Source organism: Chlorocebus sabaeus, chromosome 20 (genome assembly GCF_047675955.1).
Source record: "Chlorocebus sabaeus isolate Y175 chromosome 20, mChlSab1.0.hap1, whole genome shotgun sequence".
Taxonomy (NCBI): domain Eukaryota; kingdom Metazoa; phylum Chordata; class Mammalia; order Primates; family Cercopithecidae; genus Chlorocebus; species Chlorocebus sabaeus.
The window spans coordinates 51,894,798-51,920,899 of NC_132923.1; the positions used below are offsets into that span (position 1 = coordinate 51,894,798).

The window sequence follows — 26,102 nt, forward strand, 5'->3', positions numbered from 1 at the left end:
AGTACTGGGATTATAGGTATAAGCCACCATGCCTGGCCAGTATTCTTTAAGTATTTGATTAAATGCCTTGTTTTGCACCACTGTTTTGAGAAAACAACCTCTTTGTCCTTTTTCTTTTCTTTGATTTGGAACCACTCTGGCCTTCTCTGTAGTCCTATACATTTGAGGACAGGCAGTTTTGATGCCTTTGGGCCTAGAATCTTGGCTCTCTTGTTCCCCTTTCCTGAGGCCACAGAACGGAAGCTGAGTGTACTTGAATGGTGGCAATTCGCTGTTACTCATGTAGGTATCCACCAAGATTGACCCAGTTCTTGCTCTCCTTAACTCTTCAGTCTTTTAAAGGTACTTCTTCACCCTCCTCAAGAAGTATGTATTGTATCTAGGATTTTTCTTTTCCTTCCTTCCCTCCCTCCCTCTCTCCTTCTCTCCCTTCTTCCTTCCCTCCATCCCCTACTTTCTCTCTCCTACCTCCCTTACTTTCTCTCTCCTCCCTCCCTCTCTCTTTTTCTTTCCTTCCCTCCCTCCCTCCTACTTTCCCTGCCTCCCTCCCACTTTCCCTCCTTCCCTCTCTCCCCTCTTCCTTCCCTCCCTGCTACTTTCTCTCTCCTCCCTCCCTCTCTCCTTTTTCTCCTTACTTCCCTCCCTCCCTCTCTCCTTCTCTCCTTCCTTCCCTCCTTCCTTCCCTTCACTTCCTCTCTCCTTCTTTCCTTGCCTTCTCTCTTTCTTTCCTCTTTTCCTTACTTTCCAGCAGGATAGTTCTGAATAACTTAGCCCTCTAATCCTAGAAACAAGATATTTAAAAATCTATTTAGAAATAGTAAATTATTAACAACTGACAATAAGCCTTAAAATGGGCATCCCCTTTTAGGATTCTTTTAGATTTGTCAGTCAAGGCAGATAACATAGATCATCAGTCAGTATAAAAATATGTCACTTACATATTTCCAGTAAAAAGATCCTTAAAAATGACCCACAATTATAAAACCTTTCCAAGAAATGAGTAACTCTAATAATTAGCATAACTTACTAGAATTTATTCTTTACACTTACCATCAATATACTTCCTAAGGCAAGAAGTCAAACTCAAACTGGCTTAAGCCATAAAGGGTATTTGTTGACTCAAATGGAAAGACTTGGGATGGATTACTTCAGGAACAGCTAGATCCAGGAATTCAAGTATTGTTATTAGGCATAGTGTCTGTCTGCCTGATCTTCTGTGTTAGCTGCAGTCTCTGGCAAGCTCTCCTTTGGTGGTGAGATAGATTTTAGGAACTCCGGACTCACAGTCTGTGCTTGAAGTCAATGCTCTCCAAACTTCGTTGATTATGTACCTAACAGTAAAAGTTGAGCAGAATAGTCCCAACATGTATATATTTCTTTATATATGATATGCTACTAGATACTACTTTTGTGTGTTATATAATGTATACTCTTTGTATACTTACAGTAGTAAGTTATATTGCTGTGTTGTATGTTTATTCTATGTTATACTAATTATGGAGTTCAATTTTTAGTTTTTAATGTAAATAATAAAATAAAAATACTAATGCTTTTTATGCTCCCAGTGGATTGTTTTCTGCACCCCACTTTGGGGACTACAATAACAGTCCTGTGAACCATCTCTCATTGGTTTTTTTTGGCCTACCTTGAGTTATGTGCCCATTCCTGAGTCCAGAGTCCTTGAAATAGTAAAAGCAAATTTTTATTAATGTAAAGTGACAAATATATGACTAGGCTTAAATTGAGAGATGCTATTTATCTTTGTGAAGCTATTTATATTCTGGAATCACTGATACTTTATCCAAAAAAAGGGTCATAGTCCTTCTCTCAGTACAGAGTTACAGAACAAAGATTCTCTTCTTCCATAACAATCTAATTCCATTCATTTATACTAAATTTCTGTAATATCATACCTGGAGTATCATGAAAATGTCCTGTCTGGTTTTTGTTCATATACCCACTCACATACAATTCGTACATACACACTCACACAAACATAAACACACATACTTTCTCTAGTGACAGGTGAACGCTCTATGTTAAGAAGTAGGAATTGATGAGTCTTGTAAGTAAAATCCAATTTTTATAATTCTTGAGATTGGCCGTTTTTTAATTTTGTTTTTAATTTTTAATTTTTTGAGAGAGAGTCTCACTCTGTCACCCAGGCTGGAGTACAGTGGCGTGATCTTGGCTCACTGCAACCTCCATTTCCTGGGTTCAAGCAATTCTTCTGTCTCAGCCTCCCTAGTAACTGAGATTACAGGGGCCCGCCACCACACCCAGCTAATTTTTGTATTTTTAGTAGAGATGGAGTTTCACCATGTTGGTTAGGCTGGTCTCAAACTCCTGACCTCAAATGATCTGCCCGCCTCAGTCTCCTAAAGTGCTGGGATTACAGGTGTGAGCCACCATGCCTGGCCGAGATTGGCCATTTTGAACAAGATGGGTGGCTATGTGGAAAAGTAGGAGGTAGAGGGTCTGGAATAATTTTTCATGTAGTTTTAGAAATGAGAGACGGTCCCTGCCATAACTAGAGTTCTTTTTTATTCTGTGTTCATAAAGAGGCTTTTCAGTGTATGACATGCCATATGTACTAGCTCAAGTTTAGGGAAAGCAAGTTACTTCAAAAGGAGCTGAGGGAGAGGCTTTCCTAGGTATTTAAAATTAATCTTCTGTGGCAGAAATGCAATGGCACGTCATGATTCTGAGATGAAAGAAGAATGTCTAAGGGAAGACCTGAAATTTTACTTCATGAGCCCTTGTGAAAAATACCGAGCCAGATGCCAGATTCCGTGGAAACTGGGTTTGCAGATTTTGAAGATAGTCATGGTCACCACACAGGTAACTTATATTATTATTTCATTTGATTTTTCCCTTACCCCAAGACAAAACTCTTTTCATGTGTTCTGTACTTGACTTTTGTTCTGAAAAGCCCACACTCAAGTTCCTAAAACTAAAATTATGTTGACTCCGGAGAGCAGAGGGTAGGTTGAAGTTCTGTTTAGAAGACAATCTTAGTAAGAGATCCTGAGGTCCTCTCTGTACAGGTTCTGTAAATGCTGAATAAATGTCGATCTGTGGTGAGGGGTTTCTATGTCTGAGTGACACACATTTGTGTTCTGGAACTCTCTTTATTAAACACAGCTTATTCAAATATACTTTCAAAATCTGCATTTTTTTGTCTTCAGACTTACAGAATCGTAAGTTTTCCTTGTATCATATCAGTGTGCTCTATCTAAGTAAACACTGATCCCAGGCACTATCAGGATTATACAAAAGCTGCATTTAGACCTTTTGTTCAAGTTCATATTGTTGAGCTCTTTATTACCGGTATCAAAACAGCCATCAGAGTTTTCCTCTAGTTTTGGGGCCTGTATTGCTGAACCAGTATTGGGGAGGCTTCTCTATAGGTCAAGGGTCCCCAATCCCTGGGCCATGGACCTGTTAGGAACCAGGCTGCACAGCAGGAGGTGAGTGGTAGGCAAGGGAGCAAAGCTTTATCTGTTTTTATAGCTGCTCCCCATGGCTTGCAGTACTGCCTGAGTTCTGCCTCCTGTCAGATCAGTGGTGGCATTAGATTCTCATAGGAGCACAAACCCAATTGTTAACTGCACATTCAAAGGATCTAGGTTGCAGGCTCCTTATGAGAATCTAATGCCTGATGATCTGTCACTGTTTCCCACTACCCCTGGATGGGACCTTCTACTTGCAGGAAAACAAGTTCAGGGCCCCCACTGATTCTACATTATGGTGAGTTGTATAATTGTTTCATTATATATTACAATGTAGTAATAATAGAAATAAAATGCACAACTAATGTAATGCACTTGAATCATCCTGAAACCATTACCCACCTACCCCCACCCCCACCCACTCCAGTCCCTGGAAAAATTGTCTTCCAAAAAACCAGTCCCTGGTGCCAACAAGGTTGGGAATCATTGCCGTAGTTAACTATATTTGAAACACATGCCCTTTTAAACTGATTAGGGATATGTGGCTCTATTGGCAAATAATCATTCTGTTATCAGTGTAGAGGTGTGTAAAGATGTTATTTCTGGTACATAAAAATAAATACTTAAAAATACCTTTATGTAGTTTTAGAAATGGGAGAAGGTCCCTGCCATAACTAGAGTTGCTTCTTTATTCTGTGTTCATAAAGAGGCTTTTCAGTGTATGATATGCCATATGTACCAGCTCAAGTTTAGGGAAAGCAAGTTACTTCCAAAGAAACGACAAGGTTGAGATGCAAAGACGTTGTTAAATGTGTATGCTTATTGTTAGCTTATTTTCATTCTCATTCTTGGTTTTGAAGTTTTGGTCTTGGCAACCAATAATATATCTATTCTAGATATAGGTCCTGTCCTCAGAATTTGCAGTGTAGGAATATAGGTCAGTTAATTAAGCTGCTTCTAGCTTTGTCTTATGCCTACCTTTCTTATCCATATACATTCGATGCTAATATTATCTTAATTTTTCGTAGAATAGCCTTTATTGTGTCACTCTCCTGTTCAGAAACTTTATTGTGTCACTCTCCTGTTCAAAACCCTACTTCCTGTAATCCCAGCATTTTGGGAGGCCGAGGCGGGCGGATCACGAGGTCAGGAGATCGACACCATCCTGGCTAACACGGTGAAACCCTGTTTCTACTAAAAAATACAAAAAATTAGCTGGGTATGGTGGCGGGCGCCTGTAATCCCAGCTACTAGGGAGGCTGAGGCAGGAGAATGGCATGAACCTGGGAGGCGGAGCTTGCAGTGAGCTGAGATCGCACCACTGCACTCCAGTCTGGGCGACAGAGCGAGACTCGACTCAAAAAAACAAACAAAATAGAAAACAAACAAACAAAAAACCCCTACTTCCCAAGAAGAAAATTTCACCTCTCTAGCCTGGAATTCAAAGAGTTCCAGTCTCCTTCAACTTGTCTTTCCAACAAGTTTTCATCTGCTATTTCCTACCCAAATCCCAGTCAGACAGGCCAACCCAATGATTCTCTTCCACATCCTGTTTGTTCCTCCAAGTCCAGGGTGATTCTTTTTCTCCCTCACCTTTCAGGTACTATTTGAAGTCTCATCTCCCCCAATGGGCCTTGCCTGACCATCCAGCACATGGTTTTCTTTAGTACTTCTTCCTGTCTACATGACTGATTTTATTTTTTATTATTTTTTCAAGGTGGAGTCTCTCTGTGTCACCCAGGCTGGAGTGCAGTGGCACAATCATAGCTTACTGCAACCTCGAACTCCTGAGCTCAATAAGCCTTAAAATGGGCATCCCCTTTTAGGATTCTTTTAGATTTGTCAGTCAAGGCAGATAACATAGATCATCAGTCAGTATAAAAATATGTCACTTACATATTTCCAGTAAAAAGATCCTTAAAAATGACCCACAATTATAAAACCTTTCCAAGAAATGAGTAACTCTAATAATTAGCATAACTTACTAGAATTTATTCTTTACACTTACCATCAATATACTTCCTAAGGCAAGAAGTCAAACTCAAACTGGCTTAAGCCATAAAGGGTATTTGTTGACTCAAATGGAAAGACTTGGGATGGATTACTTCAGGAACAGCTAGATCCAGGAATTCAAGTATTGTTATTAGGTATAGTGTCTGTCTGCCTGATCTTCTGTGTTGGCTGCAGTCTCTGGCAAGCTCTCCTTTGGTGGTGAGATAGATTTTAGGAACTCTGGACTCACAGTCTGTGCTTGAAGTCAATGCTCTCCAAACTTCGTTGATTATGTACCTAACAGTAAAAGTTGAGCAGAATAGTCCCAACAAGGTGGGAAGATCAAGAGATCTTCCCACCTCAGCCTTTTAAACAGCTGACTAAAGGCACATGCCACTGCACCTGGCTTTTTATTTTATTTTTGTAGAGATGGGGTCTTGCTTTGTTGCCCAGACTATATTTGAACTTGTGGTTTCAAATAGTCCTCTTGCCTTGGCCTCCCAATGGGCTGGGATTACAGGCATGAGCCACTGTGCCCAGCCTACTAATTTTACTTTAAATAACAAAATATTTCTGGGAACTATAGTTTACTTTTCATATAGGCATACCCTGTTTCCCCTAATAAAATTGGGAAGGATTAAACTTTTGTTTCCATATAGGATCATTCTAATAAATTTTGCTATTTGGGTGATATGTAATTGGAGCAATCTAATTGGAGCAGATTTCTTGTTTACCATTCCTTGCATAATATCTCACTTTTCCCTCCCTCTCTTTTTTGTTTTTATTTTTGTTTTTGTTTTTTTTGTGCTCCATCCTCAAGTCTAATGGGATGGGTATGAGGGCTGATGAGAAAGAAAACAATTTTTTTTAATTCTTACTCTGAATTCTGCAGTAATTTATAATCTTGAGAGAGGTGTCTACATTCTTTTGCTAGTTCTACTCTTTCTCTCCCATATCTTTTGTACATAATTAAAGCAGTATCTTGTTTTTACCTGGTACAGAGTATTTTATCCTACATTGATTTCATGAGGTCTTAAATTCACAATCTTTGCCAGACTACACTTATAAGTAATTATTTTTCTGTCTTGTATCATACTCTCAGCAAATCTTAATGTCTAATTAGTGGGACTAGGATGCATTTTGCTGTCAACGCCTTAAAAAAAAAAACCCAGTCATTTGGAAAATACCATCTTCCTTACTCTTATTCTGCAGTGAGTGTTTGGTTCTGTCATAACAAGAAAGGGACTTTGCAGTTTCCTCCCCAGGATTTGTCTCCTTTAAGAGATGATTTGAAAATCCCAACCTTCCCCAGTGCTGGGCCATGCATTTTGATCTTGGCTTGTTCTATGAATAGAATGGAGGAAATTTCTTGCTCCTGATGCCAGATAGGGGAGGTTCCAAGCAGAGATTACAACAGAGTCCTCTTATCCCCAAAGCTGAGTTTTGATGAGCTTTGAGTTTAAGGTTGTGGCTTCAAATATCAGCAAACTATATACCACTTTCATGGTCAATTTGTTCATTCCCTAGTTCACATTTTTTTTGTTATTGTTTCTTTAGCTTCACTATTAATGTGGGAGGAATGGTTCTAATATCCCTGCCTCTAGAGTTAAATTGGCAGCATTTCAGTTTAAGAGGTTGTAGGGCTAAGAGGTTGAGAGAACAAACAGACTCTAGAATCAAACAGACCTGGGTCCAGATCCTTACTCTAACATTTTCTGGATATTCCAACCTGGATAAATTACTTGACTTCAGATGTATCAAATGGGATTATATTCATCTGCTGATTCAGTGTTTGACGTTGTGATGGGCATTATTTCATTTCCTGAGTATATGATAGTAGGGAAAAAGGAAAAACATTCCTGTCCTTACAGAGCACGGTGTAATAGCTCCCTCATAGGGTATTGAGAATTAAATGAAAAATAATAAATTTTAACACAATGCCTGGTTCTCAACAGATAAGAGTTTGTTATTCAGTACCATGCAGTGTTGTTCTTTTCCACATTGTATCCCAGCTTGGCTCAGAGTAAGCACTCAGCAAACTTTGATTGAAGAACTTCATTCATGTGTGGTGTGTATACCAGTCTTTTCATATGTGTCAGTAGTTTTAATAAAACTTTGAAGCAATCATGTGTGTGTTGTTTCCCTGGTTTACATTTTAGCTTTCAAAAGTAACATGACCTTTTCTGGCTTCTACAGGCACTGTTGACAGAAATCACATGCTTAGAACTTATAACCTTCTGTTGCTTAATTTTCAGCACAAGTTGGATGATATGGGACTTCTTATCTGATGTTTTCCTTAGAATAGCTGAGTTTTAGCAGTTGCACAATCCTTTGACATGGCATTTGAGGAATGTGACATGGTGAATCTCAAATGCTGAACAGTAGCATCTGTGTACATTCTCAAGTGATAGTTGCTTTTCCTAATTTTGAAAACCTAGCACTTAAATTCGTTATAAGAAGCATCCCAAAAAACTTTTTCAGCAGAAGGAAGTTGTTTTTATAGCATAACACAGATGACGTTGGAATTAGACTTGGCTTCCATTCTGCTTAGGTAACTTAGGCAATTTAATGAAGCTAAATCTCAGCTTCCACATACGTAAAATGGAATAACAGTAGTAACATTTTCATAGACCACTTGGAGTAAAGGAGACACTGCATGTAAAGCAGTTAGCACAGTACCTGGCATATAATAATTGCTGAAAATGGTGACTATTTGTCCTAATTGTTTAGTATTTTTTAAAACGACAAAATATAAAAGCTAAAAAATGTAAACCATGAAAAAAACCTTATGCCTATATGTTGTTTGCATATGCAAATTAATATTAGCTATTTTATTTTTTTAGAGACAGGTCTTGCTATATTGCCAAGGCTAGCCTTGAACTCCTGGGCTTAAGTGATCCTCCCACCTTGGCCTCCCAAGCAGCTGGGACTACAGCCACAGACCACCTCACCCTGCTAAATTAACATTAGTTTTATCTGAATTGTTCAGAATTGTGTCTTGTATATTATTGTTTAGATGTATCATATTGAACCATGGAATGACAACAAATAACAGAACTGTCACTGTCATCTAGTTACACTTGCACATTTTACATATGAAGAAAACAGTGCCAAAATTTGGTGGCTTAGTTGAGTGAGGACTTGGGGCAAACCTTCTAGTCTCATTGTTTTATAAGGCAGCTGAAGAGGTCACTTAGGGAGGTGGGGAGAGGTGTGTGGGACAGGGCTTATAGAGATTGACTACCAGCACTGCCTATGTGTATATGTAAGAGAGACAGAGAGGACACGAATAAGAGTGCATGCATGTGAGAGAGTGTGAATGTACACTTGTGCATGTGGGAGTGTGTGCGTGATGGGGTATTTGTGTAGCTGTGTGTGTAGTTTCCTAGGTTTTTTGTAAATTTTTGGTGTTAATTTCCTCCATTTTTGGGTTCCAAGAAGAAAACTTTCACTTCTGGTGAAGAGAGCCCTTGGGTGCCTAAATTCTGCCAGAATACAATGACAATGAAAGGGAGAATAAGTGGGCATTTTTCAGGAGTAGGTGGATGCTTGGTGACAGTGAATGGGTTTGACATCATACAAGTAAAGCATGCTCTGTTATTCTTTCATGTGCTTTGATACTGTAGAATTTGGTGAGGGAAACTCTCAGGTGTAAATTTTATACAAGAATTCTTACAGAGCTGAATTAATTGAATTCTTTTGACAACTATTACCTCCTAGCTGGAGTAAGTATTTATGTAGGCTACTTTTCAAAAAACACTTTTAAAAGACATATGTAAAACATAGTTGTGATTTTAAAAAATACTACAATTTCTAAATCTTTTTTTTTTTTTTTTTTTTGAGACGGAGTCTCGCTCTGTCGCCCGGGCTGGAGTGCAGTGGCCTGTTCTCAGCTCACTGCAAGCTCCACCTCCCGGGTTTAAGCCATTCTCCTGGCTCAGCCTCCTGAGTAGCTGGGACTACAGGCGCCCGCCACCTCGCCCAGCTAGTTTTTTGTATTTTTTAGTAGAGGCGGGGTTTCACCGTGTTCGCCAGGATGGTCTCGATTTCCTGACCTCGTGATCCACCCGTCTCGGCCTCCCAAAGTGCTGGGATTACAGGCTTGAGCCACCGCACCCAGCCAATTTCTAAATCTCAAATCAATACGATGAGTTACTGCTTTACTAAGTAATCGATTTTGAAAACAATTAACTTGAAATCCAAGTGTGAGAAAAATGAATTGAGACTTAGCTGATTTGGATTCTTTCTTTCTTAATTAAAGGCCAGTAGGGTCACTAGTCATTGGGAGCAGTAATCTCTTCTAATTTTATGCTACTTTGAATTGCTGGTGTAGCTTGATGAGGTTATTCTTCTGTGGGACTTGTATTTTGACATTGATGCTATTAGTATAAACCAAAAAAATTGATATTCTTTTCTGATGTTTATAGGTAATTGTTGATGATAGTGAGAAGACATTTGCCTCCCCTGATAAATGGTATATTTCATGTATTTCTATTTTATTTTATTTTTTAGCTTGTTCGTTTTGGTTTAAGTAACCAGCTGGTGGTTGCTTTCAAAGAAGATAACACTGTTGCTTTTAAGCACTTGTTTTTGAAAGGATATTCTGGTACAGATGAAGATGACTACAGCTGCAGTGTATATACTCAGGAGGATGCCTATGCGAGCATCTTTTTTGCTATTAATCAGGCAAGTGTTTTGTTGTGAATGACCTATACTTTAACAATGTATTGATACGTGGCCTTGTCTTAGCAAACAAACAAAAATTATACATATGTTAAAATATTCTAATGTAAGTTTTGCAGTCTGCCAAAAAATGTTTATTGCTATTTCTGAAGCTACATTTCTTTTTTTTTTTTTGAGACAGAGTCTCCCTCTGTTGCCGAGGCTGGAGTGCACTGCAAGCTCCGCCTCCAGGGTTCACGTCATTCTCCTGCCTCAGCCTCCCGAGTAGCTGGGACTACAGGCGCCCGCCACCACGCCCAGCTAATTTTTTGTATATTTAGTACAGATGGGGTTTCACTGTGTTAGCCAGGATGGTCTTGATCTCCTGACCTCGTGATCCACCCACCTTGGCCTCCCAAAGTGCTGGGATTACAGGCCTCTGAAGCTACATTTCTACACAAAAGAGTTTCCTATTTTGACTTTTAAAAAAAGATTTATCTTTTTAATTTATCACTTCATACCTACTGCTTTTGGAAAATTACCCCAGATCCAATAGCAAGAGTAGATTTTTAATCTCAGAAGGCTTGATGAAAGCTTAGTATAAAATCAAAGATTCCAGCCTGGTGTGGTGACTCATGCCTGTAATCCCAGCACTCTGGGAGGCTAAAGTGGGTTGATCCTTTGAGTCCAGGAGTTTGAGACCAGTCTGGGCAACATTGTGAAACCCCATCTCTACAGAAATAAATACATAAATAAATAATAAAATAAATAAACAAACAAACAAACAATCAGGGATTCTGTGGCCTTAATTGTGACGTTTTAGCATTAATAACCCTAGCGGAATCTTAAGAATATGGAACATAAAATAGTTGTATGTAGACAGGTCTGAGAAAGCAGATTTGTAGACTTGAAGAAATAATTTAGGAAAGAGAAACTGTTCCTGTTCTTTTCCGTTCATTCAAAAAATATTGAAGTATCTAATATGTAGCAGGTGTTATTCCAGACATTGAGGATGCAGCAGTGAATAAAACAGACAAAACACCTTCCTTTATAGAGCTTGATTCTAGAAGGAAGAGTTAGACAAAAAGAAGTGAAATGTATAGTATCAAATGCTGGCTCCCTGAGAACACCACACAAAAAACATGTTGATGAGCAAAGCTGAGCTTATTACTTAGAGTGGTAAGGGAGATGCTGTATTGATCAGATGCCATATTGCCTTTGGTAAGGAGGGAGTTCTTTAATGTGAGGGGAGCTTGATTAGAATTAGTAAGGATGATGATATAATAATTTAGGACTGATGAACATGGCAAGGTGAGGATCGGGGAGGTAGTTTCAAACAATCTTGGAGTTGTTTTCAGACAAAATCTTCCAATTGATATCTATTTCAATGAGTTTTTTTGGATGTTCCTGAAATAATACAGGGACTTTTATGGTCCAGGGCAAAAATTTTCAGCAATAGTAAAGTCATATTAATGAAGACAGAGCTAGTAAAGCCCTATTAGTGCAGATAGCCAACAGTAAAGCCATGTTAACGTAAGCTCAGGTAAGCTAATGTTGGTTCATGTTAGTCATTGATGTAAGCTGGGGAGTGTGGATGGCTCATGTCCTCAGTAGATGTTAGAAAGTAATAACTGCTAAGGAGTAAAGCAGGGAAGGAGATGTGAAGTGCCTGGGTGTGGTGATAGATGTTTGTGATTTTCTTTCTTTCTTTATTTTTTACTACATTTATTTTATTTTTATTTGACAGGACATAATTGTACCCGGTATATAGTTATAGGGTACAATGTGATGTTTTGATGTATGTTTGCAATTTTCCTTGGCTTAGGGAGGGAAGGCCTCATTGAGGTGTGGAATTGAGAGCTGAAGGAGTGAGTAAACCCAGCGGCTATGTACATGGGTCTCCAGGCAGAGGGAACAGCAAAGGCCAGAGGCAAAAATAGGCGTGTGAGCTCCAGGAAGTGCCTGGAGGCCAGTGCAGCTTTGCGGCAGGGCGGGGGAGCCAAGGAACTGGAGTAGGAGATGAGGTCCTAGAGATAAGGCAGGACCTTGGCTTTGGTTGAGTGAGGTGGGAGCCGTCCATCACCATGTTTAGTTTCAAGTTCTGTGAGGCAGTGTCTTGCTGAAAAACCTGAGAAGATTTCTTTGTAGTATTTTAAATCGGGAAGTTCTATTGAGGGACATGATGTAAACAATACAAAGTAACTAAAAGTACATTCTATATGCTATAACCTCTGATCAAAGTTTTAAAAGGTCATATGTGGTTTTTATTTGACTATTTTTTAATAGTATCATCAGCTAAAGGACATTACCCTGGGGACCCTTGGTTATGGAGAAAATGAAGACAATAGAATTGGCTTAAAAGTCTGTAAGCAGCATTACAAGAAAGGGACCATGTTTCCTTCTAATGAGACACTGAATATTGACAACGACATTGAGCTCGGTAATGCAGTGATAATTTCATGATGTGCCTTTATCGTCTTGTGGTAAGAGCAAAAATGCCCTCATGTGCTAGCAACCCAGATGGAACAACTTTGCTTTAGTGACAGCTAACCTGTCAGGGGCTGACACTCCAACATTGGCCTGCAGAGGGGCTTTGGTTCAGGAAACTGTGGGGTTGTGGCGATGGGACAGGGACAGCATTTGTGGATCTATTTGGAGCAACTCAAAAGATAGTTGGTTTTGGGGTATATTCACAGGTCCTGTTTTTGGGGTTTTTTCCCCTATGAGGGGACGACTAGGCTTTTTGAAAAAATGGTCTGTATGTGTTAAATGAAATAATATATGTAAAGATGCTTTGTACACTTGTTTTTATTATTTGTAAAATACAGAAATGCTCTTCAAAGGTGAATTGTGATTAATAACTCTTTTTCTCTCTTAGGAGATCCCTTGGCAACAAGTTAATGGCTAATCAAGTCGAATTGTTTTGTGCTATTTTGTTAAGCATTTAAGAGCATACTGTATGTAAATGCGAGGTGTTTGGCTTAAGACTTTTTGGTTTTTTTTTAATATTGTTTTATTATTTTATTGTTTTGTTATTCACTCAACAAACCTCTGGTGTGTAGTCATCATGTCCAGAGCACTCAGTTTTATGTGCTGGGATTGCAAAGATTAATCAGTTGTGGCTCCTCAAGTACTAACAGTTCAGGAGTAGGGATTCTAACAGCAGTTTAAATTTAGAATACTTTTATTAAAATTAGAGTTTCACATTGATGAGTTCATTTGATCGTACTTCCTATAATCTGATCTTAAGATGCCTCGATGACACAGCAGGAGAATACCCTATAAGACAGAGGTTTTAATTGTTTCTATAGGCTGCCCGCTCAGAATCTCTTCGTGAGTAAATGTGTCATGTGCTCTTGACTCTGAAAGAACCAGCCCATAAGCCAGCACATGTGGTATCTGGCTCCCACAGTGCTTTCAGAGACCATCTAGAGGAGAGTTACCTGGTTCTGTAGCTGGCAACATGGAAATGTCACTTGTCACTTGTCTTATCTCCCTGGAAGCTTCTGCTAACTTGAGATCTATTTGGTAGTCCACCTACAGGGGCTAATCCTGTTTTAATCTTTTACCTGGGTGGTCAGCTATGCTCTTCCCTGTAGGTGATTCCAGTAACTGTGACAGGAGGACTTGTCCTGTTACCCTCTGTTTCAAGTAAGCCATCTGTCCCTTGTCCTTTTAAAAATATGTGACTCTAATTGGATGTACCATACAGTGGTTTCCCAGTGATTCATATACTGTTTTTCTCAATTGATTTTTCTTGGAAAATTGATTAAAGAAATGTGACCAAAGTCATATCAGTGGCTAGATAGCACTGGCAATGCTGGAAAGCAGGATTTATTTCCTGCCCATTGGGCAGTCTTTCCCTTGTTCATTTTATTGCTCTCAGAATATGGACTATGTTTAACTAAATGGACAGAAGTTGGTTATTAATGAGTTTATTTTAACAGAGATTGCTTAAATATGTTAATTGTATTCTTTGACTTATTAAATATAACTTGTCAAAGAGAATCTTCTGACATACCCAAAAGGTATAATGAAGATTCTTCAAATATGTGATACTAGATTTTAGGCCTTCTTTCCTTGGATATGTTGAAGGAAGCCTGCAGGTACAAATAAGATTGAGTTTGACTTCATTCATTTGGCACTGTAGTTGATGTAGGTGAATTAGCAGAAGCTGTTCCAGATTAACTACTTATGAATTTTGCACTATCTTTACTATTATGGGAATCATCCTTCAGTGTTCTAAACACAGATATTTGCCTACACGCCCAGCTTTCCTGGCGGGCTTATATTTAGCTGCACAGCTGATTGTGTAGATCAAGATTAGTGTTTCCCTTAATTTATGCTAATGGGTATGTCCCTCCTGGTTCTGCCTCGAGAATTACAGCTTTCCAGGTCAGCCTCATTGGAAGGACTGTTATGAATCCTGTCAAAAAATGTTTGGCTGGGCGCAGTGGCTCACGCCCTTAATCCCAGCACTTTGGGAGGCCAAGGCGGGAGGATTATCTGAGGTCGGGAGTTCGAGACCAGCCTGACCAACATGGAGAAACCCCATCTCTACTAAAATTACAAAATTATCCAGGCGTGGTGGCACACGCCTGTAATCCCAGCTACTCGGGAGGCTGAGGCAGGAGAATTGCTTGAACCCAGGAGGCAGAGGCTGCGGTGAGCCAAGATTGCACCATCCATCGCACTCCAGCCTGGGCAACAAGAGCGAAATTCCTTCTCGAAAAAAAAAAAATTAACATTTGAGTAACTAACATTTTAATATAGTGTTTCATTTTCTGTAATACAATTTTTGAGTGTCTTATATTCTTTTCTACATGTTCTTAGCATGAGACATTATGACCATTTCATCATTTTTCCTGCTGTTTTAGGAACAGCAGGAATCTACCCTCCCCCTGAAAGGATTATTTCTTTGGCTGGAGTATTCTGTGAGATTCATATTCATTTGAGTTATGAGGCTGTTACTGTAGATATCAGTTTATTCTGCTTGAAGTTTGATGTTTTACTTAGGGCTTTTGCTATCTTGAAAAAACAACACAAAACGAACAAACTCAGTTTTGTTGCTACCACATGCTTGGCGGCCTCGGCAGCAATGGCTGTAAGTGGAAAGTCAGCCAGACTTCAGAGAGTTCTGAATGAATATTTAAACAAAGTGTAACCCTATAATTACAAAATCACACAAAATTTGAACAACCAAACAGACTTTTATAAGGCAAATTTTACAAACAGTGTAAAATTAACTAACAGAATTCTGTTCAATTTCTGTGAATCTAAGATACCATTTTTTTGAAAGACTCATCTGCTTTAGAGATGCTTAAAAGTAAAAAAAGTTGCATCTTAGAATAAATGAAATACAGGAGAAAAAGGCCTAGGACAGTGTGTGGCACAGAGAGCTCGAACATGTTTCTTCTTTCAGAATATAGTTGTTTACTCAGATCAGTTTAACTTTTTTTTTTTTTAACTTCACCTTAGAATAAGAATGTTAGAGGTAGGAGGACCTTAAATATCATTTTGACCTTTACAGTTGAGGAAACTGATGCTCAGTCAAGGTAAGCAACTAAGTCATGTAATGATTTAGTGACAGTAGGTCTTTCCTACTGAAAACCCAGCAACATGGGCATCAGCTGGGAGTATGAGAAATGCAGAATCTCAGGCCATGCCCTAGAGCCTCTGAATCCAAAAGTGCTTCTTAGCAGCAAGCTCCCCAAGTGGTTCACACACGTTAAATGTTTGAAGCACTGGTTCAGTGATCTCCAACTAAAGATCTTTGACTTCACATAGACATCTTTTTTACTGACTTCATCCAATTCGTCACTGTCCATCACCACCTCCTGCCTTCAGTGCCTTCTGGATCCTACTTTGAAATCTTTGTGCATCAATATCACATTACAAAAGCTGTCAGAATGCTTGCCTCTCCTCCCTTCTCAACTGGATCCATTCAATCACCATTAGTCCCCAGCCTCTTCCATCCCTGTGTCCAGCTGATGCTTACTGGAGAAGTGTGCCAGATAGAAAGAACACCCTCATCTTCTTGCCATCATGTCTTCAAAGCTTCTTGCATAACTTCCTTCCACTTATTTTCACCCTTGTGTTACAAAGGAGTACAGAGGTGAGGCCACAGTTAAAACCCTCACCAGAGCAGCAGGACCCACCCCTTTCAGTTTCTGAGGAGTTGTGCCCTTTCTCTAGAAAGGTGTACCCAAATTTGCATCTCAAATCCAAACTTCCTGAGCACCACACTCCTCATATATCCAACTGACTATCTGACAACTCCGCTGTGTTGCCTAATAGGAATTTCAAAACTGCTGTGTCTAAAACAGAACATTTTTAGCCTCCCCCATCTCCCTACCTACCCTGTGGCCCAAGCTGTTTCTTTCTTAGACTTCCCGATTTTGAAAATGATACCAACATTTTCATATCATACTGGAATAACCTTGGTTATTCAAGCCCTGTACTTGAAGTTGTCAGTTTCCCCATTTTCACTGCCACCATTGTCATCCAAGCCACTACTTGCTTAGATGGTCTCCCTGCTTCTGGTCTTGCCTCCACCAGCCTCTTCCCTACCCTGCAGAAACTGTAGTGGTAAATCAGGTCATACCTCTTCCAGGCTTAAAAATCATTAGTGGTCTCCCATCCCATTTAGAATAAAATCCACAAGTCATTGTAGAAACTAACCTCCTGCCTGCCTCTCCAGACCCCTGTCCTCACATTTCTGTTGTAGCATCCTTTCTGTTTGTTGAGCAAGCCAGGCTCTTTCTTGCTTGGAGGCCTTAGTGCTTGATTTTTTTTTTTTTTTCCTATTTAGATCTATGCATAGCTGGTTCTTTTTCCTTTTAGGAAAAAGGTTTCAGTTCAAACATCTTTTGCACCTTTAAAGTCATTCCCTAACTATCTTTCCTAAGGTGGACTCTCCCTCTGTATTAGTCCGTTCTCATGCTGCTAATAAAGACATACCCAAGACTGGGTAATTTATAAAGGAAAGAGGTTTAATTGACTCACAGTTCTGCAGGGCTGGGGAGGCCTCAGGAAACTTACAATCATGGTGGAAGGGGAAGCAAACACATCCTTCTTCACATGGTGGCAGGAGGGAGAAGTGTAGAGCAAAGTGTGGAAAGCCTCTTATAAAACCATCAGATCTCATGAGAATTCACCCATTATCACAAGAACAGCAGCATGGGGGTAACTGCCCCCATGATTCAATTACCTCCTACTGGGTCCCTCCCACAACATGTGGGGATTATGGGAACTACGATTCAAGATGAGATTTGGTTGGGGACACAGCCAAACCATATCACCCTTTTAGTTATTCTTGTTCACTTTATCTTCAAAGTACTTCTCACACTGTGAAATTATCTTGTATATATTTTTGCTTATTGTTATTTCCCCCACTAGAATGTGAGCTCCATGAAGATGGTGACCATGTCTGTCTTGTTCATTGCTTTAGCTTCAGTGCCTAGCACAGCACCTGGCTTTCAGCAAATATTTACTGAATAAACGAATGAGTTGAGTACAGAGCCTGGGTCTTTGATATTCTTCTAAAATATGTGCTCAGAGGTCAACCTCCTCAGTGCACTGGTAGAGCTCAGGCTCTAGAAGCAAGCACAAGTAGATTTAACTTTTGGATAGCGAGTAGCTACCTGTATGACCTTGAGGAAGTTTCTTGGCCTCTCTGGACGTTGGTTTGCTCATTTGTGAAATGACAGTAATAGTGCCTATCACACAAGATTACTTTGAAGATTAAATGGGATGATGCATTAATTGAGATAACATATAAAGTCCAACACAGTGTCTGGTATGGAGTTAAGTGCCCAATATGTTTTTGCTATTTCTATCATCAGTCTTTTCCTCCCTAAAAACAAGTTTCTTTTGACCAACTGCCCTCACTGTACTCATTAAGGTCTAATCAGGAAAACCAACATTGAATTGTTTTCTGACACTAATACTCCATCTGCCAAACACAGGGAGACACACTGTCTGCAAATGTCTTTTAAAAATATTATCTCTATTGAGTTGTCTGTTCAACTCTGGGCCCTGTTTTTGGCTCAGGACATCTAATTTTCAGTAAACATAAGTGTATCCCGTGTATCAGGACATATTTTGAGTGCCAGCTAGATGCTAGGCAGTGGGCGTTTAGCAAGGTGCAACAAAGTTGTGCTCTTGATCTCAAAGACCTTATACTCTAGTTGGAAGGATAAATAGGCAAATGAAGAGTTGCAGTTGTGGAATAACACTTTTAAAGAATCAGCCAGTGAGTTTTCCAAGATTCATGGACACCTACTAGGTGCCAGGCACTGCACAAGGCCCCGACTGCACAAGGCCCCGACTTTTCCATTTCAAAGTCAGCATGGAAGGGGCAGCAACAGCCTGGGCGAGGGTCACCCATGCTGGTTTCATACTAATTCTGTCACTAGGTTTCTGTGGCCTTGAAAGGTGCTTGTCTTTAGAGCTCCTTGTTTCCTGCTCTGTAAAACAAGGGTGTTAGTCTGCACAATAATGAGACTAATTTTTATGTGAGGTTCTTGGAATCATTCTTCTATCATTTACACCTCATAATTTGTTTTTACATGAATACAACCTGTGTTCTTTTTCTTTCTCTTTATTTTTTTTACTTTGAAAAAGTGCCAGACTTACCAGAAAAGTTACAAAATAGCACAAAAATTTCCTGTGTACCCTTCATCCAGATTTCCCCAATACTAACTTTTTTTTTTTTTTTTTTTTTGGAGATGGAGTTTTGCTCTTGTCGCCCAGGCTGGAGTGCAGTGGTGTGATCTCGGCTCACTGTAACCTCCGCCTCCCAGGTTCAAGCAATTCTCCTGCCTCAGCCTCTTGAGTAGCTGGGATTACAGGCGCCCACCACCATGCCCAGCTAATTTCTGTATGTTTAGAGAGACAGGGTTTCACCATGTTGGTCAGACTAGTCTCGAACTCCTAACCTCATGATTTGCCCACCCTGGCCTCCCAAAGAGCTGGGATTATAGGCGTGAGCCACCGCGCCTGGCCAGTACTAACGTTTTATCACATTTGCTTGATCATTCTTTCTATGCATAAATATTTCTCCTGGAGGTGCAGACATGCTGTTCCTTTGCCCCTAAATACTTCAGTGTGCATTTCCCCAAAAAGAGAACATTCTCCTGCACAACCACTATACAGTCCTCAAAATAATGAGTTAACATTAGTACAATACTATAATCTATAAACCCTATTCACATTTCATAAATTTTCCTAATGTTCTTTATCATAAAATGAAAACTGCACTCAACTCCAGGATCCTATTCAAGATAACATCTGGCATTTAGTTGTCATGTCAAGTCTTGTTAGTCTAAAGTTTCTTGGATTTTGTTTGTTTAACTTTTATGATATTGATACATTTAAAGAGTAGAACGTCTCTCACATTGGGTTTTTCTGTTTCTTCATGACTAGATTGGGGTTATACATTTTTTGGCAGGAATACCACACAAGTGATGTCATATGCTTCTCAGTTCATTGTATCAGGAAGTACATGTCTGTTTATCTCATTATTGTGATGTAACTTTGATCACTTGGTTAGTGTGGTGCCTGCCAGGTTCTCCACTGTGAGGTTACTATCATTTTTCCTGAATAATTGGTAAGTATTTTCTAGGGAGATACTTTGAAACTCCCTAAGTAATCTGCTTCTTGTCACACTTTTGCCCACTAGTTTTAGCACCCAATTCCTGCCTGAAACAACCATTTCTTGTTCTTTCATTGCCCTAGATTGTGTTCACTTAGACCTTCAGGACCTTTCCAAGGACCCTCCGGACTGGAAGAACTCATCATTCTTCAGACTAGAATTTTATCGGTAAATACATTTTAAAGCGTTATTCCCCAAGAGATGAGGGTGGGAGAAGGATAATAGTATAGTAATATTATGACAATTTATACCTTTCAATATATTTTATTCAGGCTCTTACAGGTTGAAATCTCCTTTCATCTTAAAGGCATTGACCTACAAACAATTCATTCCCGTGAGTTACCAGACTGTTATGTCTTTCAGAATACGGCAAGTATCTTTGTTTTACTATCCACTTCCTTTTATTTTTCCCTACACTTTTTGTTGATGCAGGGTATAAAACGCAGCAGCCTACAGATGTGTTAAATGCAGTCGTGTTTAAAACAGATGTAGTGATACAATATGGTACTTTTTTTTTTTTTTTTCCGGAGACATAGTCTCGCTCTGTCACACAGGCTGGAGTGCAGTGGCAAGATCTCAGCTCACTACAATCTCTGCCTTCCAGATTCAAACAGTTTTCATGCCTCAGCCTCCCGAGTAGGTGGGATTACAGGCATGTGCCACCACACCTGGCTAACTTTTTTGTATTTTTATTAATAGTAAAGACAGGACAGAGTTTTGCCACATTGGCCAGGCTGGTCTCGAACTTCTGGCCTCAAGTGATCTGCCCACCTAGGCCTCCCAAAATGCTGGGATTACAGGCATGAGCCATCATGCCCAGCCTCATTATGGTATTGTTGATCTAGAGACCATTACTTCTGAAGATGAAGCAAGCCCTTTTCAACTTTTGAAAACTAAGTTTCTACATTGAAAAGAAGAGCTTAAACAATTGGCTTTGACTTTCTACTCTCCTAATACATTTTTTAAATTGTTTATGCCAGGTGCAGTGGCTCATGCCTGTAATCCCAGCACTTTGGGAGGCTGAGAGGCGGATCACGAGGTCAGGAGATCGAGACCAGCCTGGCTAACACGGTGAAACCCCGTCTCTACTAAAAATACAAAAAAATTAGCCGGGCGTGGTGGTGGGCGCCTGTAGTCCCAGCTACTAGAGAGGCTGAGGCCGGAGAATGGTGTTATCCTGGGAGGCGGAACTTGCAGTGAGCCGAGATTGCGCCACTGCACTCCAGCCTGGGGGACAGAGCAAGATTCCGTCTCAAAAAAAAAAAAAAAAATTGTTTATGAAGGTGTTTTAAATGTCTATAGTGCTCTTCCCAGCTTTAGAGGAAGGTCTTTGCAAATGTTGTAGCAAATGTTTTCAAACCTCGAGGCATAAACTGCTCCACTGATGGGAAGACCAGTCTGCAAAGTAGCAGTTGTTTCTCTTTTTATTTTGGGAGGGGGCATGTATGTATAGTAGAAGAGATGGTGCACTTTTATGGGGAAGTAAGCTGCCTTCTCATTTTCATAGACTTTCTTTCTTTGTCCTTCTCTCCTTCCTTCTTTTTCTCCCTCCCTCCCTTTCCTGTTCCTTAAGGGACTAAACTGAATGCCTAGCTGAAAGTTGTATATACTGTCCTTTAGCAATTCAGAAGTGTGTTTCATTCAACTATCAATAAATACTTAATGAGTCCTTACTATGCACCAGGCATTTTGCTATGCCCTAGAGGCACAGTGGCCCTCAGGAAAGCTTACAGCCTAGTGGGGGAAACAGAAAAACAAGTAAATGAAATAAAAGTAACTACTGATTGTGATATGTGGTAAGGAAGAATGTCTCCAGCTGCAAGCTCTCTGGGGTGGGTGGGCCAGAGGAGCACTGGGAGCATCTGCAGGGATGAGGGAAAGGCAGGAGAGGAGCATGGAGTTTGGTCTGCAAGGATGAGGTCATTGATGACTTTGTCATGATATGGTCAGAAGTGTGGGTTTAAAAATATTGGCTTTTCATTTTTATTTTGTTCTTTGGACTTCTGTCTGCTTTGAGAAAAGCATTTTAGGGGCACTCCTGGAGGAAACAGAGACCTTGAGTGCCAGTGCTAGTGAAGGTTTAGTTATAACTTACAGGTATAGAAATGAAGATGGTATGGTTTAATTCTCAAACCTCTGGTTTGAGTATGTGATCTTCTTGGGCAGACTTGGCTTGTGTTCAGAGACAGGCAGGTGCATGTGGATTTGATCACCTACATATCCACTCTCCAAGCTCTGCCAGTGAACTTTTTGGTTTTCTTAATGTGTTCACCCTAATAAGTACTTGGCATATATCACTTATAAACTATAAATGATTTAAATGATTGATTTAAATTTCATAAAGTAGAAGATTGAGGGCATTTGGACATCTTAAGTTTAGCCTGCAGTCTTGGAGCAATCTTTGTTCTTTCTGAAAGCATTATATGTAACTCTTGAAACCAATAGAAAAATAATTTCTAGCCTAACAAAAACTAGAATTTCATACCCAAAGAACTAAATTGAAGGAAATGCTTTTAAATTCAATTCAGAATAATAAATGAGATCATTGTGTTCTTTCAAAGATTAGTTAATTTTGGTTTTTATTCCTAGGACTGTTTGCCTGTTTTGCTCTAGGATTTCTCTGAACCAGATATCTGATACCTGTATTTAGTAAAACCTCACTATTAGCCCTTTTAATCATATTTGTTTCATTAATAACAGAAAGTTGTGAAGAAATCCTGTGATGTGAACATTTTCATTGGTATAATTCTCTTCGTTGCCTTAATTTGTCTTTATTGTGAGTTCCTTAGCCTCTAATTGTACTTGTGTTTGTTTTTTACAATTTTGACTTAAAACCTTCATACTAGAGGACAGAGAGATTTATATAGCACCATTCCAATACTGGGGTATTCTGAATTTGACTATAAACTTACCTGTACTGTTGAGTTTTATGCTTTCACATGTTTTCATGATCATAATTATTGTTTGTTTCCAGTTTCAGTGCTCCCTCAAGCATTTCTTAAAAGCCTGGTCTAGTGGTGAAAATTCCCTCAGCTTTTGCTTGTCTGGGGAGGTCTTTATTTCTTCTTCACTTCTGAAGGATGGTTTTGCTGGATATAGTATTCTTGACTGACAGGTTTTTTTTGTGTTTTTTTTTTCTTTAAACCCTTTGAATATATCATCTCATTCTCTCCTGACCTGATGTTTTTCTCTTGCAGCTTTTTTTTTTTTTTTTTTTTTTTTTGAGACAGAGTCTTGATCTGCCTCCCAGGCTGGAGTACAGTGGCACCATCTCCGCTCACTGCAAGCTCTGCCTCCTGGGTTCACACCATTCTCCTGCCTCAGCCTCCCGAGTAGCTGGGACTATAGGCGCTCGCCACCATGCCTGGCTAATTTTTTTGTATTTTTAGTAGAGACGAGGTTTCACCATGTTGGCCAGGATGGCCTCCATCTCCTGACCTCGTGATCTGCCCGCCTCGGCCTCCCAAAGTGCTGGAATTACAGACATGAGCCACCGTGCCCAGCCTACTTGCAGCTTTTAGAATTGTCTCTGTCTTTGACTTTTGACAGATTGATTATAATGGGCCTTGGAGAGAATCTTTTTGGGGTGAATCTAATTGGGGATCTTTGAGCTTCCTCGATCTGGATGTTCATATCTCCTCCAAGACTTGAGAAGTTTTCAGCTGAGTTATTTGAAAAGACCCGTCTTCAAGTTCAGAAATTCTTATTTTATTTATTTATTTGTTTTGAGACAGAGTCTCAATCTGTTTGCCCAGGCTGAAGTGCAGTGGTGTGATCTCAGCTCACTGCAACCTCTGCCTCCTAGATTCAAGTGATTCTCATGCCTCAGCCTCCCTAGTAGCTGGGATTACAGGCGCCTGGAACCGCACCCAGCTAATTTTGTATTTTCTATTAGAGATGCTGTTTTACCATGTTGGCCAGGCTGATCTCAAACTCCTGACCTCAAATGATCCACCTGCCCTGGTCTTCCAAAGTGCTGGGATTACAGGCTTGGCCACTGTACCCGGTCAGAAATTCATTTTTCTTTGCTCGATGTAGTCTGTTGTTGAAGTTCTCAATTATAATTTTTTTATTTCACTCATTGAGTTATTCAGTTCCAAGATTTTTGTTTGGTTCTTTTTTATGCTATGTCTCTCTGTTGAATTTCTCAATCAAATCATAAATTATTTTCCTGGTTTCATTGAATTGCTTGTATTCTCTTATATCTCACTCAGCTTTCTTAAGATCATTATTTTGAATTTTTCAGGCATTTTCTTTGGGTCCTGCTACTTGAGAATTATTATATTCCTTTGGGTGTCCTGTTTTCTTGCCTTTTCATGTTTCTTGTGTCCCTACATTGTTATCTATACATCTAGTGAAATAGTTGCTTTTTCCAATTTTATGGAATAGCTTTCATAGGGATAGACTTTTTCCTGTAGATGGGCCCTAGAGTGTTGGTTGACTATAGTGCATTGGCTTTGGTTCTGGGCAGACTCAGTAGTGTGGTGTCCATGCAGTTTGTTCAGTTGCGCTCCTTGTCAGTGATGTCTGTGATTGGCTCAGTGGCCTAGGCTGAGGGAGTTTTTAACAGCAATGGCACAGTTTTGCTGGAGGCAGGGATTGGTTGTCGGGCTGGACATGTGCATACATAATAAGCAGCAGGCTGTGTGGCAGGCTCTTCAACTGGGAAGGGGCAATTGCTGCCCAGCTGGCTGTCAGGTCAGGTGTGCATGGTTGTGGTAGGCCAGTAGGCTGTGAGGCAGGCTCTTTAGAGATGTGAGGTCACTGCTGAACTGGCTGTCAGGCCTGTGTGGGGTGTGGAGAGATAGCCAACTGTGTGGCCCAAGTGTGCACAAGCACAGCACACCAACCAGCTGTTTGGTGGCTTCCTGTTGTGCAGTTCTGCCTGTTCCCAGGGTCAGGGGCAGGAATGGGTGCAGCATGGATTCAGATGTCAGGGTCTCAGATGTTCCATCAGGTCTAGGCTCTGGGCAGCCAGGGTCATGGTGTTGCAGGCACCTGTGTAAACATGGTGGAATAATGGTAGGACTTCAGGAATGGAGAGAGACAATGAGTACTGGCCCCCAGGGCAGAACACACTCTGTTCACGATCTGGTCTCTAAATGGCGTCATGCCATAGCAGCTTAGGTCACAGAAGTGAAGAGTGCGCACAATGTGTGCTTCCACTCTGGGGCAACATGGCTGCATGAACTCCCAGCACCTCTCCAAACCGGATTCACAGCCTGTGAGGACTGGAGGGCTCTCCTGCAGCAATGACTGCTGGCATTCTGTGGCCGTAATGAGGACCACTGGAGTCTCTAGCCTAACGTTTTCCTGTCCAAAGAGATCCCCCTGGCTCTAAGCTGATCCTGGCTGGGGAGACAGAGTGGCAGAGGCCGGGTGCCTTGCTCCCCTTCCTGTGTTGCTGTCCTGGGCTTTCATGCTCCACAGGATTTTGCTGCTACCCTGGTGCTCTCCAGTGTACTTCTTCAGTGATTTCAGTCAAAATATAGTTGTTTATTCATTATCTTGGTCCGTGTGTGTGTGTGTGTGTGTGTGTGTGTGTGAGAGATGGGGGTGGGGTGCAGGGAATGAATGTCAAGTAATTCTCATCAGCCATTTTGCTGGCCTATGTAATTCTCTTTGGATCAGCACACTATTTGGATGCCAGTGATTTTTTTTTTTAAGCAGAGTTGATCTAACATGTTATACTTTCTTCTATGTTGTAATCTCTCTATACATTTGTGTCTCCAGATTATCTTTGACAATAAAGCTCACAGTGGCAAAATCAAAATCTATTTTGACAGTGATGCCAAAATTGAAGAATGTAAAGACTTGAACATATTTGGATCTAGTAAGTATGCTATATACTTGCCCATGGGGATTATAGATGAATTTTAACACTTTATTTTGGGGCTTGGGTATTTAAATGGTTTGTTTGCGTGGTAATAGGAAGAAAACCACATCTTGAGCATTAGATTCTGTAAAAAATATCCCAAAGCCTTGTATTTTTGTTTAATTCAGCAAATGTTTACTATACACCTCTTAGAAGAGGTAGCATGACTGAGTGGTTAGGAGCTTAGCTCTGGAGCCAGATTGCCTGGGTTTCAGTTCCAGTTCTATTTACTGTGCCTGTGATCTTGGACAAATTACTTAACCTGTCTGTCTCAGTATCTTTCTGTGTAAAATGAGAGTAATAGTATAGGTTGAGCATCCCAAATTGGAAAAATCTGAAATCACAATCCTCTGAAATTTGAGACATTTGAGCACTGACATGACCAAAGCTCAAAGGAAATGCTTATTGGAGCATTTTGGATTCTGAATTTTTGGATTTGGGATGCTCAACCTGTAAGTATGAGGCA

At 40.2% G+C, this 26,102-nt stretch overlaps 1 protein-coding gene across 1 annotated transcript in view; it reads left to right on the forward strand.

Annotated features, from left to right (window-relative positions):
- The window catches only part of MCOLN2 (mucolipin TRP cation channel 2), a 73,226-nt gene that overhangs the window by 26,344 nt on the left and 20,780 nt on the right, over window positions 1–26,102 (forward strand). Inside the window, exons 2-7 of the mRNA XM_073007155.1 lie at window positions 2,682–2,841; window positions 9,957–10,130; window positions 12,393–12,546; window positions 19,845–19,929; window positions 20,034–20,130; window positions 25,495–25,594. Coding sequence (XP_072863256.1) covers window positions 2,682–2,841; window positions 9,957–10,130; window positions 12,393–12,546; window positions 19,845–19,929; window positions 20,034–20,130; window positions 25,495–25,594 — 770 coding nt within the window. The remainder of the gene's footprint in view (window positions 1–2,681; window positions 2,842–9,956; window positions 10,131–12,392; window positions 12,547–19,844; window positions 19,930–20,033; window positions 20,131–25,494; window positions 25,595–26,102) is intronic.